Here is a 27,416-nt window from a genome sequence, read left to right on the forward strand (position 1 = left end):
TCAAAATACCATGGACTTTCTTCAGAGTTAGAACAAATTATTTTAAGATTTGTGTGGAATCAGAAAAGACCCCGAATAGCCAGGGGAATTTTAAAAAAGAAAACCATATCTGGGGGCATCACAATGCCAGATTTCAGGTTGTACTACAAAGCTGTGGTCATCAAGACAGTGTGGTACTGGCACAAAAGCAGACACATAGATCAATGGAACAGAATAGAGAACCCAGAAGTGGACCCTGAACTTTATGGTCAACTAATATTCGATAAAGGAGGAAAGACTATCCATTGGAAGAAAAAAACTGATTCTAACATTTCTAGAATTACTTTGCCACCTACAACAAATAAACCTATTAAATAATAATAATTGGTCAGAACAGAAGGCGTTTGCTCTGGGAACCATGTATGTGCTGCTGTTTAGTAATTTAATTTTGTTTACTCATTGCAAATCAGTGGAGCTAACAAGTTCCCTTTATTTCTATATAAATTCCCTTTATTTCTATAAAAATCAATTCAGCTTCTAATATAGGCTCTGCCATTAACTTTTACTCATATTAATCAATAAGGAAAATATATTAATTAAGCATCTGAGAAATGAGCTAGTTATTGCAGGTGATTTAAAGTGAAATGAATAAGCCTTGCCCTCCAGAAACATAGGAATTGATAAAGAGCAAGAAGCAAGGTCTATTGATAGCAACACCAAGTATGGCAAGAAAACAGATGCCTAAGTGCTACAGTTTCCAGAGGCAGAGACAATGTTTATTTCCAAAGGCAAGAAGGTATCCATTCATATGAGTCTATAATATTGGATAAGACATAGAGAGGATAAAATGTGGGGTATAGCTTTGCACATGGAAGGAAGAGCATGACAGAAGCATGGGGGCAGGAAACCCAATGAATGTGACTGGAGAGCAATTATTCTAGTTTGATTCATCCAGTCACTTAAAAAATGATTACTGACTACATCTACATTCAAGACATTGTATTAAGTGGTGAACAAAGTTGCAAGCAGAAATAGATACTATCTATATTTTCATGGAGCTTTCAGTCAAATAATCAAATGGATGGAAGTATAGTTATAATGACGGATAGATGTTCTAAAGAAAAGGAACACAGTTCTGTGAGATCAGTTCTCAAAACAACTTGACCTCAACTAGGGGGTTGGGTAAGATTTTCCCAAAGAATTGACAGTGGAGCTGAAATCTTAAAGATGAGTGGAAAGAGATTCAAGCAAAGAAGACAAATGTACTTAAGGCCCTGCATAGGAAGGACTATGACAAGGAGAGGTCATTTGGCTGGGCATAGAGAAAGAAGAGTGGTACAAGATGACCTGGAAAAGGAGTCAGGGACCAGACACTATGAGTCTTAATGGCCAGATCAGAGGTTTGAGTCTTTAGGCTAAGTGCCATGGGAAGCCAAATTTGAGTTTTAAGGAAAACTCGGGCTCTGGCGTAGAGAACAGATTGAAGCAATAGATTCTCTTAAAGCAATAGAGGAAGATGCAGCTGAAAAGTTAAATTGGGGCCATACTGTAGGAGATTTTCAATGTCAGTATGAAGAGTGTGACTTAATTTTATAAGTAAAAGAGAGCCATGAAAGTTTGAGGAAAGAAATGTTAAGATGCAACCCAGTAACCCTTTTTCAAAGCACTTCTTCACTAATTGGATAATGTATACATTCCCTACAAGTCAACAGACAATTCACAAAGACAATCTTCACTAATTGTTGGACAGCACCAAATACTTGTGTTTCATGATTCTCTTAAAAACAGAGATGTAAAACAAAAAGACAGAAAGAGCCTCTCCTTGCTTTTTCTTCCTATTGGCCTATTCACCAAATTTAGGGTTAGAGATCACAAACAACTGATACATGAAACTTAAGAGGAAAAATGTTTTTTCCTTTCTTTTTTTTTTTTTTGGAAATATATATTTTTGAAATGATTATAGACACAGAGAATTACAAAAATATAGAGTTGTTTGCACCATTTATGCAAATTTCCCCAATGGTGACATTTTATATGACTTTAGTGTAATGCCAAAACCAGGATATTGATATTATTACAATACTGTTAACTAGACTACAGACCTTTTTCAGTTTTCTACCCCTTTTCCTTCCATCAAGTGTGCATGGTGTGTAGTTCTGTATCATTTGATCTCACGTGTAAATTTGTCTAAACGCTACCACAGTCAGAATACAGAACTGCCCCATTCCCACAGCAGAACTCCCTGTGTTACCTCATTTATTTAACATAACATCTTTAAGTGCATCCAGGGTGTTACATATATCAATACTCTATTCCTTTGTATTGCTGTCTAATAGTCCATGGTCTAGAAGTACTGGAGTATGTTTAACCATCCACCTGTGGAAAGACATTTGGGTTGTTTCCACCTTGGGCTTTTACAGATAAAAGTGTTATGAACATCCATTTGCAAGTTTTTTGTGTTAACATAAGATTTCATTTCTCTGGGATAAATGCTCAAAAGTACAATTGCTGGATCATATGGAAAGTGCCTGTTTGGTTTTACAAACTGGCAAACAGCTTTCCAGGACAGCTGTACCATTTTACATTCCGAGCAGCAATGAATGAGAGACCCAGTTGTTCCCTAGCCTCACCAGTATTTGGTGTTATTATCTTTTATTTTAGCCATTCTAAAACATACATAGTGATATTTCATTATGGTTTTAATTTGTAGATCCCTAGGGGCTAATAATGTTGAACATCTTTGGGGGGGACTTTTTTTTTTAACTTTGCCTTTATAGTTGGAAGCTCAAGAAAGTTAACAATGGCAAAAGAGATAACATATTAAGGAAAAAGATGATGGAGAAGAGACATTGAAGAAATCCAACTGTTTCCTTTATTAGAAAATGAAGAGATTTATAAGGATTTATAAGGATTGTATTCTAAAGACACATTTGTGAATTTGTATTTGTTGACTTGTAGGGAATGAATACATTGTGCCTGTGACTTTGAGGTAGATTAGCAATGACATTTGGATAAATTCTAAAAGCTATGCTATTTTTATAACTGTGCTATATGAACCATTTCAGTAGAAATATCAGCTTTACAACTTCTCGCCTAAAGATTATCCATCTTTTTTCACCCATGTAGTACTAAAATGCAAACAGATGAAACTAGTGCTTCTGTGAAATAAGAAGAAAGCTGGTCTCTTCAAACGTGGTATTTGGTAACTAAAATTACCTCACGGTGGAAACGATTTGCAGTACTCTTGCTGATAACCATGCTGTGGGGTCTGTACCTCTAACACACCTCCTCCTCAGAGCACTTTCCATTCTTCAGGTAGTTTCCGTCAGGAGCAAAGGACAAGAAAGAAATCCCTCTGGCCCTGGTTATTTTCTTTCTGTCCTGCTCCTCTGACTCAGGCATGTTAGGGCAGGTTGATGCAGAATGCAAGCCAGCCTCCCCAATGCACAGTGTGCTATGCAATCGTGAGTACAAATTCTACAAGGCATACACATCCAACATCTACAGGTAACATACACAATATGACATGACTTACACATCCAACAGTTTTTCCTCATTGCTTGACATAATTCTCAGGCCTTTCTGGGTCTTCTCTTTGTCAATTTTCAGTAGGTTATGAGTTAAATAAATCAAATACAGAGGAAGGCTGGGTAGTTTGTACCTTATTATGTCTACATTTTAAGCCGTATGAATAGACTTGTGCTACAGATGTGTTTATTAATTTAAAAATGCCAGTGCTGCAGCTAGGGGCTGGAGATACAACTCCTGACCAGACCCAAGCCCTGCTGTGGGACAGAGGGCATCTATGTTACCAGGTAGGATACAATATAGTAGTGTGATGAAGAAAGTATGTGTTGCTTAGTGGAGACAGGAGAGAGGTACCACTCCTCCCCAGGGGTCATGTACCCATAGTATCATAGTCAAGAAGTTATGATACATGAGAGAAAAATCACCAAACTTCTTATTTGTAGCCACCTTGCATTTCCACCAGTGCAGATGAGCCTAGAGAAAAAACCCACCTATGCACATTAGAAACAGGTCCATGGGCTTGAGTTTACGATTACGAGCTCAGCTTTAAGACTGTAATTCCTTCTTTACCCTTGCTATTTTTATCTTTCCCTGGTGCAGGACTGAGGCAGTTTGTGACCATTCCAGAGATATTTTAAAGTACATTGAAAAAGCAAAGCTTTTAAAGCAGACAAAGTTCTTACCCTTAAAGGGAATATGATATTCTGAATGTCTTTCAGATTTCTTAGATCTGGATTTTTTATTCTCATGGTTGTAGAAATAACTTAAATATGTAGCAGTTCAAATCTAAATATTTGATTGAGCACTGCAGGTTATCTGTCAGCCTTTTATCCTGAGAGAGAATATAGGCCCTTGCTTATCATCAAAGGAACATACAAAAACTATCTTCAGCCTCTCCTTAGTTCCATTACTATGCCCATCCCTAAGCCTGTCTTTGTTTTTTTAAAAAAAGATTTTATCTATTTATTCATGAGAGACACAGAAAGAGGCAGAGACATAGGCAGAGGGAGAAGCAGGCTCCCTGCAGGGAGCCCAATGCAGGACTTGATTCCGGGACTCCAGGATCATGATCTGAACCAAAGGCAGATGCTCAACCACTGAGCCACCCAGGCATCCCCATTCTTTTTTTGTCTTTTTTTTTTTTTTTTGAGATTTTTATTTATTCATTTAAGAGAGAGAGGAATAGAGAGCATGAGCAGGGGACTGGGACAGACGCAGAGGGACAAGCAGACTCGCTGCTGAGCAGGGAGCCCAATGTGGGACTTGATCCTGGATCATGACCTGAGCTGAAGTCAGATGTTTAACTGACTGAGCCACTCAGGTGCTCCCCCGCCCAAGCCTGTCTAAATGTGTTCTATAGAACCGCCTTCTACATAGGAAAGCTTTCATATTCTACTTCCGTTGACTCAAAGCCCATGGGCTGCTCCCCCAGATGCCAGAGGTAAAGCCATTGGAAAGGAAGAGGAGCACCTCTCTCCCTCCTTTCCACTGTACTCTGTAACAACAGTGCTTGGAGGACAGGAAAACAAGCCCTGGATCCAGTCTTTACTCTGTTTCTTTATCTTCACTTTTCTTATGGTCACTGTCATTTCCTACTTTTCATGATAGTTTTTTTTTTTTTTTTTTTTTTTTTTACATACTTCCTCCCTCCTGCCTATCTGTAAGGACCTTGAAGGTGGGACTTGTGTACCTGGTACACAGTAAGCACTGAATAAATTTCTGGTGCTTGAATAAATGAACAAACAGTTCATCTTTGTTTCCTTCACAAGGTCATGTATGCATAGATGCCAAAAATGTATGTAATATTTGAATAAGTAAGTTAATAAATGAAAGGATGAATTTCTAAAGGTGAGTTGTATATGGGGTAAGACAACACAGTGACCTTTAGTAGTTTTATCATCAGTAAGCTCATTTATTCACACAGGACTCAGATATGGAATTCTAAACACCTTTTGAGTATTCTACTATGCTCTGGGGATGTAAGGATGATGAAAAACTGTCCCAGCTCTCAGGAAGCTCAATTGTTACAGGCATTGCCTCGATACAGATTCAGTAATGCTATACTTAGATGTTCAAGACATCTACACCTTCTTTATATCCTACAGTTTATCAAATATTTCTAGTGAACCTTCCCCGAAAATGCCCACAAACTGGCTGAATAGCAGTAGGTAGAGGGAAAGGTCTGATCTGATATAAAAATTACTAATTTCTTCCAGTTACAAATTTTCTATGAATAGTTCAGCGGCTTTTGGACAAATGCTCAGCCTCTCAGAAGTCCCTTCCTCCATACTCACTTCTGAGATGGTGTGTGGGTGGGTCTGTAGTGTGACCTTGGGACTATGTTGGTCCTTTGGCTGCTCTCCACTGTAGGACAATCCTCCTGTTGTTGGGTGTGCACTTGCTAGATATGGAGCTCCTGCCCCTATTCTGGGCCTGGCGCTCTGATGTTCACTCTGCCACCCGTGGTCTCCCTCTCCTTGCTGACTGGCCCTCTGGTGCTCCTTGATGCTGTGGCCTCCAGGTATTTGTTGGCCCCTGCCACTTGAAACCCCTTACCCAACCCCAGGTAAGCCAGCCTGCACCCCTTTGCAGAGCACTCAGACGTCTGGCAAAACAGGAGCCAAAAAGGATTCTGGGGAACTAGAGTGCTCTCTGCCAATGACACTTTACCTCTCATTGTTCTCTGATGTGGCCTCTTCAGGTTGGTGTGGCCATCCCAAAAGGAAACCAGCACTTTGCTTGCTTCCTTTCTATCTAGCCTTCTCTCTCCCCCTGGGACTTTAATCCAGAGAGGGCACCTCTGGGCACACGTGACTCAGCGCTCACTTCTCCGATGTTAATTTCCTTTCCTCTTCCCACAGTCCATGGTGGGAGAGACAAACATGTCCCTCCATCTTCTCTCTAGCATGGACTTCCTTGTGTCACATCCTCCTTCCAGGACACCAGGCCTCCTGGTTGGGTCCTTAGGTAGGAAAGAGCAACCTCCCACATTCTGGAAGACACTCTGATGTCATTGGCAATATTAATTCTTGATATGGTGGTAGAAGAATTACAGAATTTATCCCTTCTCTGTCATTGAAGCTGGCTCTAGACCTTTCTTTACTGAAGAAGTCAGGAAAGGCAGCTTGGTGTTTGAAAGCTGATGAATGACCTCTCTGTTCTATAAAGGACCTAAGACATGCTCTCTTTTTCCTCATGGCTCCGTTTAATGGGTAGAAGGCTGTATGGGGCATGATTGAATGGATGGGAAATTGAATTTCCAAAAAACTTTATCCTGTTTTTCTGGAATACAGATGTATACACAGATTCCAGTGTAGAGTGAACAGTAATAAAATGGAGCTATATTACAGAGAGGAGGGGCTGAATCCACAGTGACAGAAAGGACTCTCCAGAGTAGACATTTGGTGGGATCTATAAACCTAGACTTTACTGACAGCGTGAATCCCACAGCAAGGCAGGGCCACTTGGTTCCCTGGTGATTGTCAGCTCCAATGGTTCATGTAGACAGGTTATAAATAAGTGAGAACCCCTTGTACGTTTGCTTTCTGTCTGAACATCAGTTTTCCTGCTTCTAAGAATTTAGAAAACCTGCCTTCTGGTGTGGTCCTAGGTATGCAAATGTGACATCAGGTGCAGTGGTCCTTGTTTCCCCACAGCCTGAGGCAAAAATAGTGGCACAAACAATAGCACATCATATTGTTCTGATCCTGCCACCACCTCCGACACCTTCCTCAGTCAAGTTTCTCCATCCTTCCTGCAGGTGGAACTTTCACTGGTCTTCCAGCATTCCCAGACTTGTCTGAGATTGGTGTGACAGTTAGTCAGCCAAGCTAGGACACCCACTCCTATAGCCATGCCTCCAACATGTGGTAGGTGCTCAAAAGATACCACCTCCCTTTTATTCACATATCTTCCACTTGGTGTGTTCTTTCCATTGATCCAATTTAGGAAAAAAATTAAAAAGACACCTGTCACCCAAACCAGTCCATCCTCTCACACACTCTCACTCTTGGACAGCAAATTGACAATGAAAAATTGTACAGTTGCACACAAACTGATGTAGGTGGAAGACCTTGCTTGAGACACAAGGCAAATGTTAGGAAACCCACATTCCAATTAGCTTTGCCACTGATTGATTACTGTGTTACCTCATGTAAGACCATTTGCCAGTCAATAGAGGTGAAATCTCATAAAGATTAATGAGATCGCTCCTGGTTCCAAACAAAATTCTTCCAGCCCACTCTGTTTGGGAGTGAAAATATCAAGGGAAATTGCACAAGCAAATACGGTAGTGTCCTACTTGGAATCATGTTTTCACAGTACCAGGGGCTAAACAAACCTTAAAACCATGGAATGCTGCTGCTGAACATGTAAAAAAATCAAGGAAATTTTCTTCTGTGGTACAGATGCACCATCTTTTTTTTTTTTTTTTTGCAATGAACACGTTCCTGAAATACTGTTTCCAAATAAATTTTTGTAAATGATTTTATATTTTTAACACACTGGGAAATGTACAAGGTATTTCTTATAAATGATTTCTTAGAAGCCGTTTTGGACCATGAGCAGTAACTATATTTGTTTCTATAGGTATTCTTTCCATACACTGAGTTTGTGAAAGACGAAACACTCCTTAGTCCAATATTATACTGCACACAAGGATTTGTATTTTCAGAGTTAGTGGCCAAAATGCCTAGCCTGGTGTATTTGGTGGATAAGAGTGAACAGGGCAGAGGGAAGATACAGGTGGCCCAGCCTTGGATATCCCAAGGTCTGTCTCTGTGCTCCACAGATTAATCTGTTAACCGCTGACTGCCTTACACCTTCCAAATGTACATGCCCTCTATACAATCAGTGAAATTATGGGCAAATGGACACGTTTAATCAGTGTTCCCATTCATGTAAGTAGGGACTTGCAATAGATTTAGTGAGCACCTCTAAATGTGTGTGTGTGTCTGTATGTGCAAAAGGGAAAAGAGAGATGGAGAAAATGAGACTGAGACAGCATAGTAATAAAACAAAATCTTCTAATGTCCAAGTAAATAAAATTTCAAAACTCAAAGTTTTCTTTACTTTGGAAATTTATGACTTCTAAGTCTTAATAGAAACTAACTAATTAAATGTTTGAAAGTCAGAATGTTCCAGTATGATTCAGTAGTTCTACTACTGGACATCTACCCAAAGAAAACAAAAACATTGATTTGGAAAGATATATGCATCATTATGTTCACCACAGCATTATTTACCATAGCCACAATATAGAAGTGATGTAAGTGTCTATCAATAGGTGAATAGATAAAGAAGATGTGATACACACACACACACACACACACGAACACTGGAATATTACTTACCCATAAAAAAGTGAGATCTTGCTACCTGCGACATGTATGGATCTCAAGGGTATTATGCTAAGTGAAATAAGTCAGACAGAGAAAGACAAATACTATGTGCTTTCATTTATATGTGGACCCTAAAATACAAAACAAATAAACAAACAAATGAAAAAAAAAAAAAAAACAGAACCAGAATCATAAATACAGAGAACCAACCAGTGGTTGCCAAAGGGGAGGAGGTTGGGTGATGTGTTAAATAGGTAAAGAGGGGGATCCCTGGGTGGCACAGCGGTTTGGCGCCTGCCTTTGGCCCAGGGCGCGATCCTGGGGACCCGGGATCAAATCCCACGTCGGGCTCCCGGTGCATGGAGCCTGCTTCTCCCTCTGCCTGTGTCTCTGCCTCTCTCTTTCTCTCTGTGTGACTATCATAAATAAATAAAAGAAAAAAAATAGGTAAAGAGGATTGAGAGATACAAAATTCCAGTTATAAAATAAATAAGTCACAGGATTAAAAGTATGGACTGGGGATATAGTCAGTAATATTGTAATAATGTTGTATGGTGACTATACATACCGGAGTGAGCTTTATGTATAGAATTGTACTTTATGTATAGAATATGATTCACTGTGTTGTACACTTGAAAGTAATTTAAGGATGTTTATCAGCTATACTTAATTAGAAAAAAAAAAAAAGTATTCCTTGGGGCACCTGGGTGGCTTAGCCAGTTAAGCATCTGCCTTGGGCTCAGGTCATGATCCTGGGGTCCTGGGATCAAGCCCTGCATCAGGCTCTCTGTGCAGTGGGGACCCCGCTTCTCCTTCTCCCTCTGCCTGCTGCTCCCCCTGCTTGTGCTCCCTCTCTTGCTGTCAAATAAATAAAATCTTTATTTTTTTTTTAAAAGTGTTCCAATTAGCAATGCTTTAAAATCCTGCCAATTAAGGTATGCTCATTGCCCAAATGTGTTCATTTGGCCTTTAAGTGATTTTTATACATATGAAATCTTTTGATAGAAGTTTAATCATGTTTTTATTTCAAATCATCCTCCCTGCCTTTCTCTAAGCAAAATTCTATAAATAGCATTATTGATAATTTCTCATAGTTTTCTCCAGGTAATTACTTCCCTGGTTTCTTGGAACATTAAAGATTATTAATAAAATAAAAGAGAGAGTAAAAGATTTTATGTATTGGTTAACAAGAGTTGAGAATTTTTTAAACCAGTGATCTAGTTTGGGTTCATTTAAAAAACAATCCTATATCCTATAAAGGATTTAATTAGGGGATACAATATGAAAAGATAATGGACTTGAAAAGAGCTAGTTTGCAAGAAGTAGCTTCCCTAATTAGACAGTGTAACATGAGAATTAAGAGTCAGCAAACACCAAATGGTTTCATTAGAAACATCTTTCTATATAAGAATTCTCTTTCTTTTCAAATAAAAATGTTCTGGAAGTAATAATAATATTTTACTGTATAAGTTATAAACAAAGGAGTTTAGTAAACATAGCCAAATTTATACTTTCAAATTAATATTATTCTTCAAAGGGCTTCTTATTGTACACTTATTTAGATGTGTCTACCATTGTTCAAAATATTGTAGAATTTCCTTCATATCTTCAGAGCCAATTTTAAGTCATGCAAATTTCTTTATAATTTATCCTTCCTTTAGATCCCAAAAATATTATCTAGCTTAATCCAGCATTTGTGTTCTTTCCAAAAAATAAAACATACTCTTGAAGAATGAGCAGTTACTTCCACTAAGGATATTCCAGTGAGAGCTCTCAAGGTGATTTCAGAAAGTTCAAAATGTTTTTGAGCAATGAGAACTTCATTAAAATACACCTGTGACCTTCCAGCGTGACTACCTTGAATGACACCCATGTCCAGATCGAGCAAATTCCAATATGTTAAAGAAGATTAGATATGTAAACACCTGCACACCTTGTTCAATAAGTGGCAGTTTTCTTTCCCTTAAAAAAAATCCTCCTTATTGTCAAGGCACACCTTTAATTATGTATGAACATAGCTGTGGTACGCAAAACGATGGCCCTCCAAAGATGTCAGTGTTCTAATCCCCATAATATGCTACTTTATTAGACAAAGGGACTCTCAGATGTGATTAAATTAATGAAGCTAAAATGAGGAAATTATCCTAGATTATCTGAGTGACCTCAAATATAATCACAAAGGTCCTTTGAATAGAGGAGCCAGAGTCAGAGTGGGAGAAGATGTGGCAATGGAAGCAGAGATCAGAGAGTCAGAGAGATACCTGAATTTTCTACCCTCTTGGCTTTGAAGATGGAGGAAGAAGGCACAAACCGAGGAATGCAGGTGTCCCTAGAAGCTGAAAAAGACAAAAAAGGAGATTCCCCCCCACCCAGAGCTACCAGAAGGTACACAGCTCTGTGAACACCTTGATTTTAGGACATCTGACCTCCAGAACTGTACAATAATGAATTTGTATTGTTTGAAGCCACTAAGTTTGTGGTCATTTGTTACAGCAGCACTAGGAAACTAATACAATTGAAGACAGTATTTAATTCACCCCCCAGCCCAGGTAGATTTGAAGGTGCTGACCTTTTGAGGGCCTTCAAAAGGAACCAGGAACACAGGGGTACAAGAACAAGCTTCCCTGGTTTGTCTGTGTTGGTGTTTCCATTCCTTGAGAAAATGATTCTCCCCAAGATCTGTTTCCCCTCCGTGGCCACTAAGATGCCAATGCTCCCAGTGCCGCCTACGTGGACTCCTTAGAAGGCCACTTTGGTGATCTGCCATGGATAAAACATACAGGAAAACACTCCTGCATCATGACTGGTTGCCCTTACAGAAGTGCTCATTTGGATTCAATCACTACACAAAATTCACCTGTAATAAGTGCTTAAAGTAGGAGGGTGTACTTGCACTATAAAAAAGAAAAAACGTGCATAACCTACTGACCTTAGCAATACTTTTGAAGGGGTGTGTTTGTTAATAAAACATAAATCAGTAAAAGTCTCCGAGGTGCCTTAAGACACTCCTAAGTAAATAAATAAATAAGATATTTAAAAAGGGTTTGTTTGGGACACTCAATTGGTTGAGCGCCCCACTCTTGGTTTTTCGTCAGGTTATGATCTCAAAGTCGAGAGATGGAGCCCTGTATCAGGCTCCCAAGCTAATGGGGAGTCTGCTTCTTTCTCTCTCTCCCCCTCTGCCTCCCCCTGCTTAAGCATGCTTTCTCTCTCTCTCTCTCTCTCTTTTTTTTTTTTTTTTACTTTTTTTCTCTCTAATTAATTAAATCTTTTTTTAAAAAAAGCTTCTAGGACTTTTTAAGACTTAGACCATGAGAATTCATAAACACCAAAGTATAAGAAAATAGCAGGAATTATTTCTGTCCTCCTTCCTGTCCTCCCTCTTATTTAGATCTTTGGGGTCAAGGGCCATTTCCAAATCAAGACCCCTTGAACAGAAAGACAGAATGTAGCTGAGCATTTTCTAGAGCCATCAAGTGGGGGCCTCTGTGGTCACTTTAGGAGTTGTGACACCCTCTGGGCCAGAGAATGAATATAGGAAGTAGGAACTGCACAGAGCGCTCACCTTCAGCTCCTTTGGCCAAAGTCATCTCAATAAGCAGCTTGAGGGAATACTAGTTACCTCAGTGACAGCAAATCTCCATGAATGGTTCAGAGAAGCAGAAATTTTTCATCATTCAGCATCTTTTACCTGCCAGACAATGAGATAAGCACCTCTGGACCTTGCTCAGACGTCACCTTCTCAATGAGTCTTTCCCTGACCACGCTGTTTAAAATCGCAATCTCCTGCTCCACCCGGCACTCCCTCCCCTCTCCTCTGCTTTATTTTTCTCCATGGTTTTTATCTCCATTGGCATACTATATATTTGATTTGATTGTCACTTCCTACATAAGATTACAAACTCCATAAAGGTAGAGAATTTTTTTATCATTACCTAGATTTCTTATTTCCTAGGATAGTGCCAGGCACCTAGTAGATGCTCCGCAAATACTTTTTAGTGAATTAATAAAATATTTAAGGGGCCCTACTGTGTACCAAGCATCATTTAGCTCTTCAGAAAGTAAAACTGAATGCAAGGAGGAGAAAAATTCCTTTCTTTATAAAAGGTAATTGGGTTTTACCATAGTAAGTACAATTTGGTGATACTAAGATCAATGAGAGCCCCTGAAGGGGCACTTAATTTGGATTTAAGAAGCCAAAGAGGGCTTCCTGGAGGAAGTGTTGTCTCAACTGAGTTCTGAAAGATAAGTCTGAGCGGGCCAGGCAAGTGGTAGTGAGAGAGATGGACATGGGAACTCCAGGCAGAAGGAACAGCAGGTGCAAAGAAATGAGTCAAGAAGAACCCATGATACATTAAAGGAACTAAAAATGCTTCTACATGGAGTTTGAAGGAGGAATGGTCAAAGAAGAGAATGAAGGGGCAGCTGATGACATCACAAAGGGACTTATAAACCATGTTAAGGATTTGGGCTTAATCCTGAGAATTTCTAGAATAGCAATGATATGATGAAATTTGCAAGTTAAAGAGTTCATTTGCATGGCCTGATAAGGAAGGGGCAGACAGAAGGGGGCAAGTAAAGAGGTTCTAGAGAAAGATAGGTGCCTAAAATGACAGGATCCGGTGACTTATTTGATGTGTGGGTAAAGAAGGATCAATCCATGTTTTATTCACCCATATGTGTAACAAATATTTATTGAGCATAATGCTATATACCTTTCTATGAGTTCTAGACATAGAACATAAAGAAGATCATGTTCGTGCCCTCATGAAGCTTCTCTTCCAAGTTATACTTAGTTTTAATTTCCTCCTCTCCCATCAGAACATGAGGAAGTGAGCTGTGCAAAGATTTGAGGAAGAGAGGTTTTTTTTTTTTAATTTTTATTTATTTATGATAGTTACACAGAGAGAGAGAGAGAGAGAAAGGCAGAGACATAGGCAGTGGGAGAAGCAGGCTCCACGCACCGGGAGCCCGACGTGGGACTTGATCCCGGGTCTCCAAGATCGCGCCCTGGGCCAAAGGCAGGCGCTAAACCACCGCGCCACCCAGGGATCCCTAGGAAGAGAGTTTTAAGCAAAGGGAACAGTATAAGGGTGGAGGCCCTGAGCATGGCATGCTCAAGACACAGAAAGAGTGAGTGAAGTTACTGGCAGTAAGAGATGCCACTAAAGAGGAGGTAGGGGCTAGATTACATAAGACTAGTATATATTATTTTATATAAAACTATTACATAAGATCAAGGAAAGCAGTTTGGATTTGTTCTAAGAAAAACCATTAGAATGTGCAGAGCAGCTGCTTGATTTGTCCTAATTGGTATCTTTGGATCACTGTGGCTGCTGGCTGCTCGTGGAGAGTTTACTCTAGAGGAGCAAGAGTGGCCGTGGTGAGAGTTAGGACATCACTAAGTGAAGGATGTGATGACTTAACCCCACATGCTAACTGTGGAGGTGGCTAGAGCTGTGGGATACATTTATAAGATAAAGCCAATAGGATTTTCTGAGGATTTGTATAAGGGAAGTTTGAGAGAAAAAGAAGAGTCGGGAATGATTCCTTGGTTATTGGCCTGAGCCACAGGGTGAAATGAGGAACATGGGGGAAGAGCAAATGTGGAGCAGAAAATCAAGATTCTGCTTTGACCACATAGACTTGGGCTTCCTGTTAGACATCCAGGCAGAGCTTGCTACAGGTGGCTGGGGATATGTATCCGGAGGTCAGGAGAGAGGTAGGAGCTAGGAGTATTAATTTGGAATCATTTTCAAATAAATGACGCTGAAAGTTATGCTCTGATTACATCACCCATGTGGTGAGAATGGAGAAGAGAATGGAAACTGAAAGCTGAGCCCTGAGACCTGCCCATGTTCAGAGACTGGAGGGAAAGTAGGCTAAGGAGAGGCCACTGTGGTAAGAGGAGAACCAGAAAAATGTGATGGACCCTGGAAGCAAGTCAAGGAAGTGTTTCAGGAGGGAAGGCGTGATCCCTGGATGTCAGGGTTCAGGGTTCAAACCTGAGCAACTATGTCTCCAGTCGTCCCATTAAGTTGGGGAAGAACCACGTGAGGAGGAACAGTTTGGAGACAAGGATATGAGTTATGTTTGAGCCATGCTGAACTGTAGGTATTTTTGGTACATGCACACCAGATCAGCAGACCCTGAAGTTTAAGAGACAGGTCCAAATTTGAGATGTAGATTTGAAAGCCAACAGTGGAGAGATGATTTTTAAAGCCAAAACTGTGGATGACATCATTCGGGGTAAGTGTGGAGAGATGAGAAGACACACTATGGCAAAGTCCCAAAAGCACAGCATATGAGAAACTAGAGTGGATCCAGGAGCCCACAGCCCAGGAATTCATAAAGGAGTCTGACAGGGAGGCTTAAAAGATGAAGTGATGGACGGGGAGCCTGGCAGGTAAGAGCACCAGCAGGAAGGAGTGTCAGATGCTATGCTGAGTAAAATAAGGATTAACATGTCTCTGCTGGGTTCAAAAACAAGGAGTATATTTTTGAGCAGTTTTGATGGTGCTTGGGATACAGAACCCAGATTGCACTGAGAGGCTGAATGAAGCTGAGGGAGATGGAAGCAGCGGCTGAATGCAACTCTTTTCAAGAAGTTTGGCAGGAAAGGAAATAAGAGGTGGGTGACAGCCAGAGAATGGCATATGGAGAATGTGAAAATGAGAGTGCCGAGGACTGAGCCCTCAGATATGACAACTTTGAGGGACAAAAAGAACAAAATGAGTCCACCCCCCTCCAAAAAAAAAAAAAAAGAAACAAATAAAACCAGAAGGAAGAGCCAGAGAGGAAAGAGGAAAGAAAAAAGATATAAATCAGGGGAGGAGAGAATTCAATGGGAAAAGGATATTAGTAATGCCAACTGCTGCAGAAGGTTTAGTCAAAAACAGCAGCACAATGTAGCTTTGGTGATCATGGCAAAGAGAAGTGTCAGCATTACTGTATCTTGAGGAATGAATGGGGCCAAGATACTAGAGGCAGTGACTGTAAATTAAACTTTCCGGAAGCTGGCTATGAAGAGGGGAAAATAAATAGCTACAGAGAAATTGGACATCAAGGATTAAATCAGCATTTGCTATTTATTTGCTATCTAGCAAAGGAAAATAGCCCATCAGAGAAGAAGGGATCAAGAGGGATGTGGGATAGATGCTGGAAGCAAAGTCCCTTGGGGAGTAGACTGGGATGGTCCAAAAGAACAGAGGACAGAATCACCTTCAGGGCCAGACAAGTTCTAGGAGAAAAATGGCTGTGAAGTTCAGGAAAGAAATGTGTGTTCATTGGCATCTGTCCACCTGGACCAAGATGTAGAATGTCTTGTTCACTTTGGTATCTGCTGCATCTGTACCAATGCTGAATATGCAGTGGGCATTCAATAAACACCTGCTGAATAAATAAATAAGTGACAAGTATAAGGCAGTGAAAATCTGATTTCATCTTTTTTTTTACTAAAACCTGGAATAGTTGATTTGAGTTAAACCTAGAAATAGAGCCCCCAAAAGTACAAGATGTTCTCCTGTAGGTTTTGAAATTGTTTCTCCCTGCTGTTTTAATGCTGGGAGGAATCAAAAGTAATGCAAAATTAATGTTGAATTAATATTTCATCAGAAAACTTTCATTTCCTTCAATATGTGCTTTGAAATGTGTGCTTTCTTTAATGTTATTGTCGATGTTCTTATGTTCGATGAATTTTATAAATAAGAAATACAAGTTAGTAGTGCTTGGTTGACGTAAGGCAACCACCTCTCCAAAAACACTCAAAGTAGCCACAAGGTATCAAAGGCCCGTGGCTAAGACCAAACTATTCTAATTCCTTTTTATTCCTTCGATGAAAATGCTGGATATGTAAGAAAAAAAATTAGGTGTGTGATTGTCTTCCTGGGAAGAGGTATTATGTTACAGAGTGGATGTTGATGAATGGATGTTTTCAGCAAAATAGAACCATAGTTTATGCTGTAATGATTGGAAAGGCAGCAGTCTCCATTCTTATGGTATGATTCTAATTCTCGTATACTTTTTCTTATAATCTGCACCTTATTTAATATAGAAAAATGCAGGCAACCAGTGATTATTTTTTCAATGCTCTGAAATACTCTTGAGTTCTCTCAGTGTAAGAAAGAGCACACAAGGGACACCTGGGTGGCTCAACAGTTGAGCCTCTGCCTTTGGCCCAGGGTGTGATCCCAAAGTCTAGGGATCGAGTCCCACATTGGGCTTCCCGCAGGGAGCCTGCTTCTCCCTCTGCCTATGTCTCTGCTTTTCTCCCTGTCTCTCATGAATAAATAAATGAGTATCTTTAAAAATAGAAGAAAGAAAGAAAGAAAGAAAGAAAGAAAGAAAGAAAGAAAGAAAGAAAGAAAGAGAAAGAAAAGAAAAAGAAAGAAGAAAGAAAGAAAAGAAAGAAAGAAAGAAAGAAAGAAAGAAAGAAAGAAGGAAAGAAGGAAAGAAGGAAAGAAAGAAAGAAAGAAAGAAAGAAAGAAAGAAAGAAAGAAAGAAAGGGCATACAAGCCTACTAGATTGAGTTGAGGCTGACCCAACCTAGGCCATGTTGTTATAACTGGTCACCTGACCTTGACTGCTTACACTCACTTTGTATAAGAAGAGTGGGAGACCTGGGATCACCTCTGGCTCTGACACTTACTACTGTGTGACTTAAACTAAGTTACCTATTATCTTCAGTACTCTGTTCTAGCATCTGTAAAATGGGAAACATAAGAAGTTAGCATTCTGCATATTACATGGCAGACATTCAGTAAATGTACCTCCTTGCTCTCTACTTTTAAAATCTGGTTTACTGACAATCAGAGCTTGTTTTTAAACCTGATTAAAGTGCTAGTGATGCTCACCCAGAAAGAATTTGTCCTCTGGAACAGCTCTGCTCTCACCTGAGGCAGATTTCCCTGTAGCAGAGCTAGAGAGTGTGTGTCTCCTAATTAACTGTCTTCCAGTGGTCACCTAGATGTCTAGGTACTTGTCCCAGATTTTCAGTGCATGGTAATGTCTTTTTCTTCTTTCTTTCTTTCTTTCTTTCTTTCTTTCTTTCTTTCTTTCTTTCTTTCTTTCTTTCTTTCTTTTTCTGTCTGTCTGTCTGTCTGTCTGTCTTTGAGAGTTGAAGCCAAAGAAGCAAAGTGAATATATTTCAACAACTAGGAAGTTCTGATGGACAGGCACAAGGGGATATAGAAGGCTTACACGTTTAAATCCTTACCAGTAGTAACAAGAGAAGTAGTTTGGTGAAAATCTTTCTCTAAGTCCTGGAAATAGGACATTTCCTGGAAAATGGCTGTCACATAACCAGCATAATGACACATTTTATTAGTTTGGCTCTCTTGGGCAACATGATGGAAACATGGCTTCCTCCAATATGAATATTTTAAGACAATAAAATCTAAACATTAAGTCCTACGTTATGAGGTTGGTGTGGGTGGAGGTGTTATGAATAACTCCAAGAGGAAAAAATATCCGGAGAGGTGGAGGGAATGAGGTTGTCTACTAGGAAAGTCTGTTCCTGATGAAAGATATTCCCAATTGGATTTTCAGATGCCTCTGGGATGGGTACATGTCCAGGCCACTGAATTAAAGTGGTTCTTGATTGCATGTGAATGTGCATTTCCCAAATTATATTCCACTCTCTTCAGCTGGACTGTCTGCCAAAAAAGGACTTTTGTTGTGTCTGTGATACTGAAGATTGTCCTTTTTAAATATCTTTCCCTGTGAATGCTTCAGTTTTACTCACCGGAGATGAATTTCTAATATATATCACTTTTAGTAACACGGGAGAATTGCCAATTAGAAGCAAGAGGAGGGAACTTAGGGAAATGTTCTCTTGCCTGGAATCACCTACTAGTTGCCTCAGGTTTAGCCTCTGACAGCTGGGCCATGTGAGGGGAGCTTTTTCCCTGTGAATAGCCGGAGGGGAGCGCTAATGAGGAGCTCAAGGCTGGCGGAGGAGTCTCTTTTTGGCAGACAATTAGAAAGAGGGATGAGATCACCTCCTCATTATGCTCTACTGGAATGGGAGCAGTTGGGTAGCGGGTTTTTTGTTTTGTTCAATTTTTTTACAAACCATCTGCTTCTCTTGAGAAAGACTGATCTGACTCTTGTAGGTTTTTTACACTCTCATAACATGTGTTGTTGTATATATTTTGAAAGCAGTATATACTCAAGAGAGGGAATTTGGAAACCACAGAGGATTTGGGCAGTGGGGTTGTGATGATTCAGTTATTTCATCCAATGACCATTGTTAACATTTTATTCTTATAGATTCTGATTTTCTCCTTCCAGAGATTTTTATGACTGATATTATGATATGTAGATCTTTCATCAAGCTATGAACATTCATGTGAACATATATGTCAGCCAAACCAAGCATGGAACACTTCTTTTCCCCTGATACCACTGAGGCCCAGGGGAATATCCATTTCCTTCCAAACACTGAGAGAATGGAAGAAAACTCTCTTTTTCCTCCATTTCTTCTTCTTTCATCCCAAAGAAGAAATAGCTAATTCAATATCCAATGGGGAACTTTACCACTTGGGAGGGGGTTGTTATGTCTTAATAGGAAAGAAAAAGGAGGGCAGCCCTGGTGGCGCAGCGATTTAGTGCCAGGGTATGATCCTGGAGACCCAGGATCGAGTCCCGCGTGGGCCTCCCTGCATGGAGCCTGCTTCTCCCTCTGCCTGTGTCTCTGCCTCTCTCTCTCTCTCTGTGTCTCTCATGAATAAATAAATAAAATCTTTAAAAAAAAAAAAAAAGGAAAGAAAAAGGAAAAAAATTCATCCAAGTGTTTCATTTCTGCCTGCCTTATGGGTTGGTAAGACCATTGCTCGAAGGACCCCTGAGACAGAGGCCTCAGTTTGATGACTGTTTTCCCCAGTCTATCTGCCTGGGGAAAAGAAAGACTAGGCTAAGTTAAAACTGAAGTGGGAAGTAGGAGGCAACACTGTCTTCTGCAAACCAGATCTAATGTTAATACAGCTGGCATCTGATTCTGTTTGGTTCTTTGGGTCTCTTAGGTGACCAAGTGGAATTATCAACTTCCAACCAGTTTGACCTACAAAAATAGCCAGTCCAAGTGGATCAAGGTACTATTTTGTGCCAGATAGAATCTGGAAGAGAGCAGAAGTGTTTGGAACCACAAATATGCAACATTAAAGAAAACAGTACCAGTAGCTTTTTAGCCACAAAAGACAGCCTCTAAATATAGACATTTTATCAGAGTGACTCAGTTTTTCTGAAGATATTTAAGGCCCATAAGTTGGAGCTAAAGGACAAGCTATGTTGAGTCTTTTAAGTCTGTAAGAACAAAATGGAAAGGCTAGGGAGATTTCCTGAAATGCCTGTTTTTGATTTGCAGAGCAATTTTCCCATCCAGGTTCCCTACACTGCTTTGTCATCTTCATCATGTTACAAAACTTGTAAGCACAAAAATCAGAAAACATAAAATAGCATGATAGGCTAACTTTTTATCACCCTTATGATGCTCTGGTGTTTGTTCCTTTTCATAAATTAAAGTAACTCTTTGAGAGGGATAAAATCTAAATCACAAATTTGATCTTTTAGAAGAAATCACTTCTCACGGGAAGAAGTAGTCTCCTGGTCTTTTGCTGTACTTCTAAACAAAGTTACTCATTCTTTTTTTGAAATAAAATGAATTTTGTTTGTACTTTGGATTAATTTGGTGAAACTGTATAACTAACTCAAAGAAATTACAATAGCCTAAAATGCACCATTTACTCTAAGTGCTATTTGACTGTCTACCTTTTCTCTTTTGATTAAAACAAAAATACTAGAAGTGCCTGTGTGGCTCAGTCAGTTGATTGGCCAACTCTTGATTTTGGTTCAGGTCATGATCTCATAGTTCTGGGATTGAGTCCCACATCAGGCTTTGTGCTCAGCAGGGAGTCTACTTGAGGATTGTCTCTCCCTCTGCCCCTTCATCTACTTGCATGCACCTCTTTCTCTCTCTCTTTCTATCTGTCTCTATGAAATAAATCTTGAAACAAACAAAAATACTCTACCACACTTATCTGAAATCAATGTCACAGTGCCCTTTTTAAAAAGTATAACTTATCTCCAACTGATATTTTCCAGCAACCATAATAAATGCAGATATCTAAATTCAAAATTTCATTTAAAGCTCTGTAAGAGTTTGGAAAAAGATATGGATTTGCCCTAAAAGGCTTAGATCAATATTACCCCAAGTCCAAGAACAAATGTAGGAGATATTGGGCCCTTTTACATTAAGCACATTTTTCTGGATTTAGTCTAATAAAACTTGAATTTCTTCATCAACCAATACCAAAGGAAGTCTCTTGTCTAGATGTTTTATTGGAAGTACCAACTGTATAAAGATGGGATAGAACTAGAGAGACAGAGAGAGAGGATGCAGTAATCCCATGGGAAGTGTGATATTGGCAGGCCACTATGATATATCATACCACAAGTGAGGTTGTTGTACTTTGCATGATTATGAGATATGTCATGGGGGTAGGATTTATATTATTATTTTCCTTATTTAATCATTTTGCGTTAATTTTGAGTGTCCTGTAGCACAATTACATTTAACCATCACAATCTTATAATAACCTGCTGGTGATTGTACAGTGGAATTCTACGTAAGTCAGCAGTGTATCATCATAATCATCCAAGTGTCAGTTGGCCTCAGCTAGTCCTGTAACGGCTCTGAGTTCTACCACTTAAGTTTATTCACAAAGAATTGTAGAGCTAAATATACACACAGATAAAGACATAGACATATCAAATAAAGTTGAAGGGATAAAATTCGTATTTTGTACAGGAAATAAATTAGATAAAATTAGTGGAATGACAAGCAAGAAAGTCATGGAAGCAGCAAAATTAGAGACAGAGTAAAGCCAGAAAAAGTTCATTTTTTTAAAAATTCAGCAATAATTTACTGGGCATCTACTAAATGCAGGTTCTGGGATTTAGAAAACATACCACATTTAGAAAATACAGTGAAAGAGGAATGACCATGTTAGAGGAAGAGGGGAACATACAAGTGAGCATGAAAACTCAGATTGGCTGTGTCTGATCCAGAGAGAGGTGGTCTGGGAAGTGTTGGCAAATGGAGTTAGCCTAAGAAGGAAGAGAGAAGCTTGAGGGAGTATTGGCAAGAAGTGGGGTTTGGGGTGTGTGTGTGTGTGTGTGTGTGTGTGTGTGTGTTTGGAAGAGAGCATAACCAAGTGTGATTGAAGACTGCAGGGAAAGATCCAATGGTAAGATATTGGCTGAATCTGAAAAGACAGAGAGGGAGAAAGAGGAACAAAAAGTTGAATGATGCTGCAAGCCTCCATTGTGTACTTTAAAAAAAAAAAAAATAATGTTGACTTGCATTGTTCTAAAAGCAATGCCAACACAGACTTTTTTTTTTAGTTATTATTAAATAACTCTTGGAAGCTGCCCTTGAACTCTGCAGAGTATAGGAGTCCAGACACTAGTATTTTAGCCCCTGGAAGCTGCCCTTGAACTCTGCAGAGTATAGAAGTCCAGACACTAGTATTTTAGCCCCAACTCTGAGACTAACTTGCTTTATTATTGGAGACTCAGTTTCCTTACCTATAAAATGGACATAATCATAACTCCCTTCAAGTGCTATTTTTGGAGATAAAGTAAAAATAATGTGTTTTGCAAACTATAAATTTACAATAAATAAACAAATACAAACTATATATAAATACAAACAATAAATAACACTTGCAATCTACTGTAAATGTTATTTAAAGCTACCAAATTTAAATAATCCTGGAGCTATCACCTAGGCTTCAGAGAATGTACCCCTGCCATTGAGCATGGTATGCCTCAGTGCCTCCATCAATAAAATGAGACAACTTGGGATCTTAGACCTCTCTGGCAGGTAGTGTCTAAAGACTAATGACATGGCAAAATTAGTTTAAATCTTTAGGAGAAAAAAGATGTAAATCTAAGGTTGTAATGAACATTTTTATTTCCACAGCATTATTAATACTTTGAGATTTTTCAGAGCATAAGAAGAATGAAATCTTTCCATTTGCAACAACATGGATGGGGCTAGAGAGTATAATGCTAAGCAAAATATGTCAGTCAGAGAAAGACAAAGACATATGTTTTACTCATATGTGGAATTTAAGAAATGAAACAAATGAGCAAAGAGAAAAAGAGAGAGGCAAACCAGGAATCCGACTCTTGGTTACCAGAGGGGAGATGAATGGGAGGATGGGTTAAATGGGTGATGGGGACTCAAGAATACGCTTGCTGTGATGAGTGTTGATATATGCAAGTATTGGATCACTGTATTGTACATCTGAAACTAATATAACGCTGTATGTTAACTAACTGCAATTTAAATAAAAACTTTAAAAAATAAATACACAGAAAAGGGAAAAAAGATAATTATGAAATAACATTCATTTGTTTATTTTTTAGTGTCGGTATTTTATCATTTCTCTTTGGATATAGAAATATATGCAAAGAAAGGTAAATCTAACTAAGGTTAATGACAGAATCAGAAGGGGTTTTCTTCCTTGTCTTTTTTAACAGTCCCAGTTGTGGGCATCTGTTACCATGCTTCGCTCTCTTTTATTTACTCCAACGACCACTTTACTAAGGAGTTAAGCCAGCAGAAAACTATTGGAAAATTATTTTGTCAGTATGTTTCATGCTATATGACCACAGGGGAAAGGCTGGAGCCAAAAATCACTTAAAAGTAATAGCCTGTTTACTAACAGAAGCTCCCAAATGCTTATTTTCTTCTGTAGTTACAGATGCAGTGATGAGACCTCTACCTGTGGCAATTCCTATCATTGACCTTCATTAAAATATTGTTTTAAAAAAAACAAACAAACCATGACAGGACTCCCCATGACAGGACTCCCACTGATACCAATGGTTTGAGTGACCTTGAGCATATCACTTCATCTCTTGAAACTTCTGAGTCCCCAGCTTTTCATAAAGGGGGTAGACAAAGTCTACTTAATTCAAAACTGAGGGGCACTTATAAATGTATATGAGCATTTTTTTAGTGGCCAGTGCCCAACGATGCTTAATGCCCTGCAGAGAGCATGGGGCAATCCTGCACAAAGCACCGCCCCCCCATTCAAACTGCCAGCAGCAGCCTGAATTAGCACTGACGTCGCTGCCTATAATCAGTGATACCAAGTCAAGTATCTGTCCATTCATTAATTCATTCAACCACCCATTATTGATCCCCTACTGTAGGCTGGGCACCAAGCTTCCCTAGCTGAATATTCCAGAAACCTTGACTTGAATCGTATCCTTCTTTAGCCTTTCCCCTTCCTTTTAAAGGGTTTATTCATCCACAGGACCACCTGACAGGTATGAATAAGGATTTTGCAGCTCAGCCCATGAAAGGACTGGATCCTAGGACTCATCCAGTGCTTTGGGGTTTCTAATGACATTGAGAACCAAAAAGGTCCACTCAGTCCTCCCCAAAGTTGGAATGATGACCACCTGGTTTGCTTTTAATAATTCAGAAATGGAAGCCTTCAGCTCCATGGACCAAGGGCTTCCACCTAGACAGTGAAATCCAAATTGTGGAGCATGTAACTAATATTCAACTGTTGATTCAATCATTTCTCATCGTTAAAACAAAACACCAACTGTTTTATGCCAAGTGAACAATTTTCACTGGCAAACTCAAATTTCCTACTATACTTAAATGGCATTTGAGGCCAGTTGTACTAACTGCCTTAGAGCATTTTATCATATCAAGTAGGATCATTAACTTGCTAATTAACTGTGCAGTGAGTAACCCTGTGCTATCATGCAGTCCTAGCAGCCACCACCCAAATACATAGTCCCTCTGGGAGTGCTGTGACCTCTAGATGTTACTCAGCATTCACATGCCCTTCATCACCTGTTGTCTCACAGCACCCCAGGGAAAGCTTACGATTCTGATTGCTTGTGTTGCAAAGGAGACCAATGCACAGAGAATCGTGAAAGTCCTACAGATAAGAAAAAACTTTTGGGATGGGGGGATTCTGAGTACTGTTTACAATCCCAGAAGTCATGCTGATGGTCAGGCATGCTTTGTAAATACACAAACATTTTTAATTTAAACTTTAATGAATCTTGGATATTACTGATCATTAAAAATCCTGTATGTACTGGTTCAGCTACTATCATTGGCTACTTCTCCTGAACACAGCAGGGTCTGAGTACTAAGAATGTAGTCCTGCTCTCATAGACCTCTGGACACTTGGGGAAGTCAGACATCGTGCCAGTAATTCAGTACTCATTACCTATTATTGCAATTGACACTATAAAGGACACAGAACACAAGGAAAGCATTGATGGACCTGACCTAGCCTGGAGACCCAAGAGGCTTCTTTGAGAGAGCAGTATATAAGTGCAGGCCTGAAGGAAAAGGAGTTTACAGGAGTTCAGGAATTCAGGTGAGACATTCTAGATAGAGCGGGGTGCATGATTGAAGACCCTGAGGCAGAAAGGAAAGACTGACTCCAGGTAGGAGAGGATGCCAGCTTTGTTCAGGTGGCAAAAATGGGAGAGGGTGGCATGAATGAATATGAGGTGTTTAGAGGATGGAATTGATGGAACTTAGTGCCAACAGGATGTAGGGAGTAAGAGTGGAGGCATATACTGGCCTGCATCTGACTGCTGGGTGGTAAAGTCACTTGTTTAGGATTCTAACAGAGGCGTGGTACTGGGCAATGGGTCAGGACCACCAGTTTTTCATTTGGTACATAGAATTTGAAGTCCAGTGGGACATAGTTTGTCTAGTGGAGACATGGAGTATCCAAAGGTCACTGTATCTTAATAGGGTGTAGTAGAAACAACCTGTTCTGTGGAGCACAGAGCCTGTGTTTGGAAGCATGGCTATAGACCAGCATTGAGGCTCTTGTAATTTATAAAATGTGTCCTCATGTGTCATGTCTAAGCTTCACAGTGATCTTTGGGGGAAGTCAATGGGTAATTATCTTCATTATACTAGCAGGAAATTGAGGCTTCCTGAGTTTGTGATCTGCCTACGGTCACACTACTATAAGTAAGGATTTGGTACTCAAATTCAAATCTTCTGACTCCAGGCACAAAGGTCTCCTCATTTCACCACCTTCACTTGCCACATGATTGGGGCCAACTCTCTACCGACTCCCGGGGCTTCCATGTCAGGTGGAATCTCACTATTAGCACAAAATACGTAAGAAGTGAAATCAAGGATTTTTTTTTTCTATTCTCTGTTTATTCTTCCTCTCTCTCTTTTTTACTCTTTTTTACAACAGTATGTTTAAAGTATTGTAAACTTGAGAGTCATATTTGTGTTTAAGGCTAGAGCATATATTTTTACAAGCAGTGAGAAGACAGTTGTCTGGAAGAAATTAAGTTCAACTTTTGTCTAAATTCTAATAATTTATATAACATGATAAGACCTCAACCTTCTCGCCTCCCATCTCCAGATGTACTCCTAAAATAGTAGAACCATCTACAGTGGCTCCGTGTATCCTCCCCTCCTGCGAGCTTTTCCTGTGGAGTCTGGGCACTGGGGCAGGAGACTCTTCACTACCAGCCTTATCCTGTCCATTGGCCTTCTCTCCTTTCACTCAAAGCTTGGAAGATGTTTCAGTAAATTTAGTTTGTGCTTGTTTCAGAGTCTGTTTAACTGAATCAGTTCTGGGTCTACACAGAAACTCGGGTTCAGGGAAGTACCTTCTCTATAGGGCTGTTATTTTTCTTTATCATGTGGGAAGCTTCCCCCTGAATCTCTTGTTTCTGTTTACCTCCCTCTTTCCCTATAGCTCTTGGACTGCTTTGTGATCCCGGTGGTGATTTTGCTGTCCTGGTTCTTCCTGCTGATCCGGTACAAGGCTGTGCATTTCCTCGGCATCGTGGTCTGCATCCTGGGCATGGGCTGCATGGCAGGAGCGGATGTGCTTGTGGGAAGGCATCAGGGAGCAGGTGAGTCCCTAGCTGTTCACCACCGTGGTGGGGTAGAAACAACAAATTTGGTCTTCCCAGTGTCTGCATCTTACTCCTGTTTGTTCCTCAACACCTAGAATAGTGGTGCATAGAAGGTGCTTCATCCCTGTTTTCTGAGTGAATGGAGGAAGCAAAATACAAACTTACTGCCCTTTCTACATGTATTCAGAAACATTCAGATGGTGTTTAAAACTGAGGGTCAGGACCCATTTGGAGGATATTTTGGAGGCCATTGCTCCTGCCTAAACCAGCTGGTTAGAAATGATGTCAGTGATCCTCTCCTGGACCACAGTGGCCTTCTCCACACCCCACCCTCAAACTCTTGCTTTCTCAAGTCAGAGAAAGACTGAGCTTTCAAACCACTGGATGGAGGTTGGTTATATAAGCTAAGAGTGGATATTTTAAATTCGAAGACTATATTGGGAATAATGAATATTTTTATGTGGGGGAGCTATGTTTAGTCTCCTTGTGCATGGTATTTTGTTTGTTTATATTTTTGGTGGGGAGGATTTCTGGTTATCAGTCACTGCTTATAGACCTGTAAGGTAAAGCTTCAAGATTTACTCATCAAATTGTTATGAATCTGATGGGGATCCCTGATTCAGCAGGATT

General features: G+C 39.8%; 1 protein-coding gene across 6 annotated transcripts in view; it reads left to right on the forward strand.

Annotated features, from left to right (window-relative positions):
- SLC35F1 (solute carrier family 35 member F1) overlaps positions 1 to 27,416 on the forward strand; it is a 389,817-nt gene that overhangs the window by 320,223 nt on the left and 42,178 nt on the right. For all 6 annotated transcript variants that reach the window (XM_077900929.1, XM_077900939.1, XM_077900949.1 and 3 more), the window contains one exon: positions 26,624 to 26,783. In XM_077900929.1, the coding sequence (XP_077757055.1) occupies positions 26,624 to 26,783 (160 nt within the window). The remainder of the gene's footprint in view (positions 1 to 26,623; positions 26,784 to 27,416) is intronic.

This window comes from Canis aureus, chromosome 1 (genome assembly GCF_053574225.1).
Source record: "Canis aureus isolate CA01 chromosome 1, VMU_Caureus_v.1.0, whole genome shotgun sequence".
NCBI classification, from domain to species: Eukaryota; Metazoa; Chordata; class Mammalia; order Carnivora; family Canidae; genus Canis; species Canis aureus.